Source organism: Otolemur garnettii, unplaced genomic scaffold (assembly GCF_000181295.1).
Source record: "Otolemur garnettii isolate 467f Iridium unplaced genomic scaffold, OtoGar3 scaffold00027, whole genome shotgun sequence".
NCBI classification, from domain to species: Eukaryota; Metazoa; Chordata; class Mammalia; order Primates; family Galagidae; genus Otolemur; species Otolemur garnettii.
This window is the reverse complement of record NW_003852422.1, coordinates 16,163,321-16,171,283: the sequence shown is the minus strand read 5'-3', so window position 1 is coordinate 16,171,283 and position 7,963 is coordinate 16,163,321. Positions and strand designations below refer to the sequence as shown.

Sequence of the window (7,963 nt, the reverse complement as noted above, 5' to 3'; positions counted from 1 at the left end):
ACCTGGATATTTTTTGGTTGCAGTTGTCATTGTTGTTTAGCAGGCCTGGGCCGGGCTCGAACCCACCAGCCTCAGTGTATGTGGCTGGTGCCCTACTCACCTATGCACTGAGCCTGAATCTCTGACATTTTAACGGCTCAGTGTAAGTTTCTTTCCCTTAGCATTGTGTTTCCAAGCTGTCACACGTGAGAATCACTCTGATACGCTCTCACGTCTGGTGAGCTAAGCCTCTAAAGAACCCAGCCTTTCCCTCAAGCACAACCTTTTCTGGGTTTAGCCTAGTCACTGTCTCCTTCTTTTTATCTTCCATTTTACATTGATTTTTCACTTGGTAGCACATTTTGACCCATTTTTGTTTTCACAAGAGCCTTTCTAGGTTTCTGCAGCACTTGTCTCTGCACAGTAAGGGGTCTCTCCCTGCTGTCACCAGTTGGGGCCCTGCTTCCCGAAGCTCCTGCCTCCTCCTGGGCATGTTTGGCCTTGGGAGATTTTGCCACTGTGTCACAAAGAAACGGAGCAAGGCTCCAGTTGCATTTGGTGAATTCTGCTTTGCTGGTGCTGCCAAGTGTATGTTCTGTGGCTGCTCTATGCAGAAGTAATCATTCCCAGAGACGATTCAAGTGCCACTTCTTTGGGAACTGGCCTGTGCTCAGCAGCCCTAGTGCAGGTCTCTGGTGGGAGCTAGGTTGGCATATGTGTATTCCTTGTATTCCCTGAGCCCGAGTCTGAGTCTTGTATTTTTATCATACACATGTTCCCTGATAGGGTCCAGGTGCCCAGGGTGTGCTTAAATTGAGGTTAGACTGCCCAGGCTGTGTCTGCTTTCCTGAAGGATAAGGAAGAGGAAGAGGAGGAGGAAGAGGCTGAGGGAAAGAGCCAGAGGACCTAAGACCGTAGTGTTGAACCAAGCAGTGCAACAAAAATAGAGCTCATGGGCAGCTGAATTTTCTTTTTCTTCTTTTTTTTTGGAGGGGGACAGAGTCGCACTCTGTCCTGGGTTGAGTGCTGTGGCATCATAGCTCACAGCAACCTCAAAACTCTTGGGCTCAACAGATTATCTTACTGCACAGCCTCCTGAGTAGCTGGGACTATAGGCACCTATCACCAGGCTCGGCTAGTATTTTTTTTTTTTTTTCATTTTTAGTAGAGACAGGGTCTTTTGCTCAGGCTGGTCTTGAACTCCTGAAATCAGGCTATCCACCTGCCTTTGCCTTAGCCTCCCAGGGTGCTAGGATTACCCTAGTTAGCACCAGTAAATCTGCCCATAGGGCTTCGTATTCAGACCTGTCTGGTTATATAATCCGTGCCTTAGGGCAGGTTGAGCAAAAAAGTGTGTGGGAGGTCAGAGAAGCCTGCCTTCTCTTCTCCATGAATTATTTAAGAGCTGAGGGCTATAGCTTTAAATAATTGATGTATTGGGATGTCATTTCTTCACCTCTTAGTGCAGCGGTTCTCAACCTGTGGGTCGTGACCCCTTTGTAACAATGAAAACACATCCTGCATGTCAGATATTTACATTACAATTCATAACAGTAGCTAAATTACAGTTAGGAAGTAGCAAGGAAAATAATTTTATGGTTGGGGGTCACCACAATATGAGGGTCGCGGCATTAGGAAGGTTGAAAACCACTGTCTTAGTGAAACCGTGACTAAATTTAATCAAGTACAGACTGGAAATGCAAACTGTAACCTCTTGATGGTTAGAAATCCATTTTTCTTACGGTGGAATCTTCATCAGACATAGAATCACAGAATGTTGTAGGTCCTCTGGTTACCCTTTTGATTTGACAGTGGAAAAACAAATGCCCAGTCAGTCAGTGGCAGAATTGGGACGCAAGGCAAAGCTTCTTTATTACTGTGTCAATGTTCTTTCTGCTTCATCACACTGATTCCCTAAGGAGCATGGAATTTTATAGCTGGAAGGACCTTAGGAATCATGTACGAATGGACTCTTGACACCCAGATGAGCTTCTAGAGTGTAGACGAAGTTAACGTATTTGCAGTGGTGGTGGTTCTTACATTTAGGGATTGCTGATTCATTTTAGTTTCAGGAACTTTCTGGGCATTGCTAACACCATATTCCAGTATATTAAGCTGTGTTGAGCAGCCCCTGTCAGTTCTTTCTAAATATGCTCTGCTCAAGCAGCTTCCTCTGGAAACCGTGGGGTTCACCTCCGTTTTCTCCCCTTACCCTCACAGTCCCCCAACATATCATCACTAGGTAAAGACTTATGACCTTTTGTTTTTTTTTGTTTTTTTTTTGTTTTTTTAAAGGCAGTCTCTGTCACCCAGGGTAGAGTACAGTGGTGTGACTGTAGCTCAGGCTCCTGGGCTCAGATGATCCTCCTGCCTCAACCTGTGGAACACATGGGATTACAGGTGCCCATCACCACCTTGGGCTAACTTCATTTTATGTTTGGTAGAGATGGGGGTCTCACTTTTGTTCAGGCTGGTCTGAAACTCCTGACCACAAACCATCCTCCGGCCCCAGCCTCTCCAGAGTGGTAGGATTATCTTGTGAGCACCACACTGTGGCCGGACCTTTCGTTGGTGGGTTTAGCACTCTCTCTTAAATGCCTATTTGGAGTTTAGGTCAGATCGATCTGGGCCAGCTTCTATTGTAGTGTTCTCAACTCTTTCACCTATTTTCTCCGGTGATAATCTCCTAAGTAGATTATGTGTGTGGACTATACAGCTTTCTGTAAATTTGCTCATTTAACTGTCAACTCCTACGAGGGATTTGAGGACAAAACACCACAGCCGACTGGCTTTCCAGTTTTCCTGTACCACTTGCTTTGTTTGTGTTATAATATTTCCATGTGAGATCCGAAACGAAGTGCTTTCTTTGTCTCCTCAGTGTGACATTCAGCAAAAGGGAAAGCAAGCTACAAAATAAACGGGTATTCTTTGTTACTGTGTTTTGGTAACTACACTTTAGACAGAATTAGGAAGCTGCGTTAATGAGGTGACTTAATTTCCTCAGCATCTAGGCTGGCTGGTGAGCAGCCAGCCTTTCCACCATTAGCCTCAGAGTTCCGTGTTGTTGAAGGCTTCTGGTCTACTTGAAATTTAAGCACAGATATGTGGCTGTGTTTACAGTCTAGCCTTTCTCAGCCTCCCTCTTGTACCTTTCCCAGACTCTTTTTTTCCTCTAAAATATGAACTGAATCACTTAGAATTATTTTCCTTGTTCCTCAGGTGATTCCTCGTGTCTAGGAAGAGGATGTTGAGTCCTAACGTTTTCACCCTGTCCCCCCTTCCTCATATTTGCATGCCAGCTATTACTTAAAGCCAGGATTGGGTAGCAAAGTACAGTTGTCCCTTGGTATCTAGTGTTCTTGGGGGTTTGGTTCCAGGATGCTCTAAGGATGCTTAAGAGGCTGATATAAAAATGGCATAGTATTTGCATGTAACCTACACTTGTGGTTCTGTATGCTTTGAGTCATCTCTAGACTACTTAAAATACCTAGTGCAGTGTAAATGCTGTATAAATAGTTGTTATCCTTTATTGTTTTTATAGTTGTATTATTGTTTTTCTTCGAATATTTTTGATCTGTGGTTGGCTAAATCCAGGTGCACAGAACTTGTACGCGCAGAACTGTAATTGCAAAGCATGGAACATGACCACTTTTTACCTCTGTTTGCAAAGGGCGGAATATGACTACTTTTTACCTCTATTTTCCTGAAGCTTTCTAGTATTACCCGACTTTCAAAAAGTTAATATTTCTACTTTAAGAGGTAACGATGTTCTGGGTGGCACCTGTGGCTCAATGAGTAGGGTACCAGCGTGTACTGAGGGTGGTAGGTTCAAACCCGGCCCTGGCCAGACTGCAGCAAGAAAACATCCGGACGGTGTGGCGGGCACCTGTAGTCCCAGCTACTCAGGAGGCTGAGGCAAGAGAATTGCCTAAGCCCAGGGTTTGGAGGTTGCTATGAGCTATGATGCCATGGCACTCTATCAAGGGCAATAAAGCAAGACTCTGTCTCTACCAAAAAAAAAAAAAGTAACAGTGTTCTGAGCAAATGAGGCTGCCCCAGAGTAGAAGCCAGCTGTTTATTATCTAAGTGTGAAAACATTTCTCCCTTTTCAAATGACGAATGTGAGTAAAATCTCCGAAGGCACACAGCCACTTAAGTGTATTTTGTTATGCTTGCTTCTGTTTGAAAGGCAAGTACTGTCACACATTAAACTATTTCATCCTCTGATTAAGTAGTTTCAACTTTTGTAGTAGAAAGTTAGGATTTTAAGATACATTTTAAATTATTTGATTTAACCCCCCAAAAGGGAAGAAAAATCAGATCTTTTGGACTACAAAGAAATCCTTATCTGCCCCTGTGCACCCCCCTACTCCAGAGAATGTGCATCATTGTCAAGAATTCAAAGCATTCCAGAAAAGCTAGGGGAGGATACTTTCTTGTGCTGTGAAAATGCATCCTGATATCACAGGAAGCAGGGATGACTTGTTTTCTATAGCAAGTATGGTGAATAAAACTTGAGGGAGAAAGTATAGTTCAGCAATGACTTATGAGTTTAAAACTTTTGATACTATGCAAGCATCAGGAGAACAATGTTTCCAATCAAAACAGATGCCTTTTCTCAAAATGGAAGGGAAGCAAGGTAAATAAAGACAGAAAGGTGGGATTAGATACATGAATATGTATGCATCTGTATAAAGGAATATATATGCATCTGTATAAAGGTAGGGTCTCCAAGTAGCCAACGCGGTTCCTCGGTGACTCACTTCTCCCATTTCAGTCATTGCAAAATAGAAAAGCATTTTGATTTGAGGCCATAGTCCTTGCTGACTCTTTTTCTCCTTGTATTTCTGTACCTAAAGTGGATGAGGAACTGCAGCCGATGGCAATGAATGAACGTAAATTCTTAGGGGTGGGAGGGTCATGATAAATTTCATTGAATCTAAGTCATTGTTCATTTTATGTGTGTTGTGCAGAACAACCATTTGTACTATATCTTGGTACAAGATAATTTTTTTTTCAGTTTTTATGGAACACTTTTAGCTCCATTTTAGATTTTATTTGTTACTGTTATAAAAGTAGTATGAGCATATTGCTTTAGGTAGAAGAGCATTGGGGGTGTGTGGGCCCACGTCTTTTGCTGGTGATTTTCCCCTTGTATTTCTGTTTGTTTGTTCCTTGTAACCTCCACCCTGCTCTTCGCTCTTCTCTATCAGAGGTCTCAGAATTATTCAGAACCCTGTTCAAATCCTCGTTCTTCCATCTAATAACTGTGGGGCGTTGGGCAAGTTTCTTGACTGTGCTGAGCCTTCTTTCCTTATCTGTAAAATGGAGATATTATCTACTTTATAGATTATTAAATGAGATAATATTTAAAATTTATTTAATGTATTTAAAGTACCTGGTTGACCTCGTGGCTCATGGTGGAATGGGGCCAACCCATATTTTTTTTATATATATGTATACTTGTGTATAATGTATATACATTATGTATACATGTAAAAAATTTTTTTTTACTTCTTTTAGTGTAGAAAATATTAATTTTAAAGTAAGTACAAGGAGTCTTTGGATTATGAACGAGATAGGTTTTGTAGGTTTGTTCTTAAGTTGAATTTGTATGTAAGTTAGAACAGTTATATGTACCCATGACCTGTAATAGCCCCTGTTCGTAAGTCTGAGTCCTCTGTCAGTCGGGTCTTTGTAACTGGGAGCCTCCATTTGTAATTGTGAGTTCTGTGTAAGTCGGATGTTTGTAACTTGGAATTGCCTGTACAAGATATTTTAAGATATCTGTGGAAATTTAGACATTATGACTCATTGCCTGGGACTATGTGAAAGTAGATAGACGACTTTAGTTCAAAGAAACAAATGATTACCTGTGATAAAGTAGATGTTAATAGGATCTTCTAATTAATGCCTCTCTGGATTGGTCTTCCGTGTTGTGGCTTGTTTTAACTTTTGAAATATGTGTTACTAGAAAAGGAATGCTATTTTTTAATGATGATAACCTCATCAAAGCTGCTTGTAATATTCTTATTTTGTGATTATAATAAACATTTTCTGGGATAAAATTTGTATTTTAGTCCTTTTAGGAGAAAAACCAAGAAAAGAATTTTTAAGTGAGTTCCCCATTTTTCTTGGTCCAAGGCACTCAGAGGCGTAAACTTTAATTTTAGGGCTTAATTCAAAAGCAAGAAGAATAAAAAAATCATGTTAAAATTTCAAAACTTGTCAGTACAAAAGAGCGTTAATCTTAGCAAGAATCTAAATTTTGAGAACTTTCTTTGATTTTAAGACAAATCGTACATTTTAGAAGATGGTAGATAAGTTGGTTTTGTACGGATGTCTGTAAAATTCAAACGTGGTTTATGTAGGTTTATTTTGGGGGTGAAAGTAACGAGACCTCAGTTTATATTTACTTTTAAGATTTTTTAGTTTTGTGTTTTAAAAATAAACCATGCTTACATCTAAGGGGATGAAAAATACTATTTTGGTTTTTCCTGGGTAGTTAATGGTATAGAGCCTTTTCCAAAGAGGATTGCAGTCCTAATTTTATTTTATATATAATCATATCGTAGGCTCGACACAATTTCAATTTAATGTGTAAATTTGCGTATCTGATTTGAGTTCACTGATGTTAATTACAAATTATATCATGGCCAGCTCATCCATTTAAAGCTCAATTTAAGTCCAAAAAGCATGCATTGCTGTAACCATTCGTTTGCATTCCCATATTTCAGATTTCAAGTAACTGAAGTGACTGGGGGGGAAAAAGAAACTGGATTAGCCTCTAATTAATTTTTATCATTTTGAAGAAAAATAATACAACTGTGACTACTATCAAGATATACAAAGGTAGCCGTAAAGTTCGTGTGCATTTTTTGAAATAGTGTGCAATTTAAAATTGCACAGAACTTTATGGACATCCTGTATATGCCCACAAACTCGTAAATATACATTAATGTTGATTCACTAACATAATTTGCAAAAATACCTATTTATGTGGGTCATTACAAAAGTTTCGAGATACACAAAAATCAAGAAACGTAAAATCTATGCAGACAGAAACAATCGAAGCCCCCCTCCCCCCAGCAATACCAATAAGCCCAGCGCGTTGAAACTTGAATCAGAAAGGACTCTTGTCGACTGCGTTTCCTGGAAGTGAAATAACGAATCATGAAATAATGGGTCCGTCTCAATACTTTTGTAATGACCTACGTACTTCCTTGCATTAAACAAACTGCCAAAGTAACAAAATTAGAACTCTACCTAAAGCTGACATTTTTAGCTCAGACTTGGGATGAGCCTGACTACATAGCACACCTTATTTTTATTTTATAGGATACAGTTTTACAGTGGACATGTAGTTTCCAATTTTGCTTTTTCCCCTTGGGCTTAGAGTCAATTATAGTAGCATTTGAAATGAGGGATGTATAATTATTTTGAGGTTTAACCAAGGTTCTTTGCAAACTAGAAAATACTTAGTAGGACCAACCCTGTTTCCCCCTTTGGTTTATTTAGAAGACTTGCACTATCTGCCAGATGCTGCTTCCTAACCAGTGCAGTTATGCATCACACCAGAGAATCCATCAGCACAAATCTCCCTACACCTGCCCTGAGTGTGGGGCCATCTGCAGGTCGGTGCACTTCCAGACCCACGTCACCAAGAACTGTCTGCACTACACGAGGAGAGTTGGTTTTCGGTCAGTATATCGTTCACTTATAACCACACGGCATTTTGAGTGGTCTGCACACACAAGTTTTCAGGGTCATACAGTGATACCTCGATTAACAGATCCTCTGGGAACCCAGCTCATTTTAGAAGAGTTGATGGATTTGAATCTTTTTAATGTAATATTGGCACTGCTGGTCCACTACACAGAGCAAAGGGTAAATGGAACTCATCCTGTAGGCAGAAATCGTCTGTGTGTGTGGAAGTGTGGCTTTGAGTGACTGTCAACCTTTTCTTTCTGTTTGCTTTTTAGCA

At 40.4% G+C, this 7,963-nt stretch overlaps 1 protein-coding gene across 17 annotated transcripts in view; it reads left to right on the top strand.

The window, feature by feature from the left end:
- ZNF532 (zinc finger protein 532) overlaps positions 1–7,963 on the top strand; it is a 120,284-nt gene that overhangs the window by 62,398 nt on the left and 49,923 nt on the right. For 13 of the 17 annotated variants that reach the window (XM_003788427.2, XM_003788428.3, XM_012804314.2 and 10 more), the window contains one exon: positions 7,498–7,679. The exons of the other annotated variants lie outside the window; for them this stretch is intronic. In XM_003788427.2, coding sequence (XP_003788475.1) covers positions 7,498–7,679 — 182 coding nt within the window. The remainder of the gene's footprint in view (positions 1–7,497; positions 7,680–7,963) is intronic. 17 annotated transcript variants of the gene reach the window in all.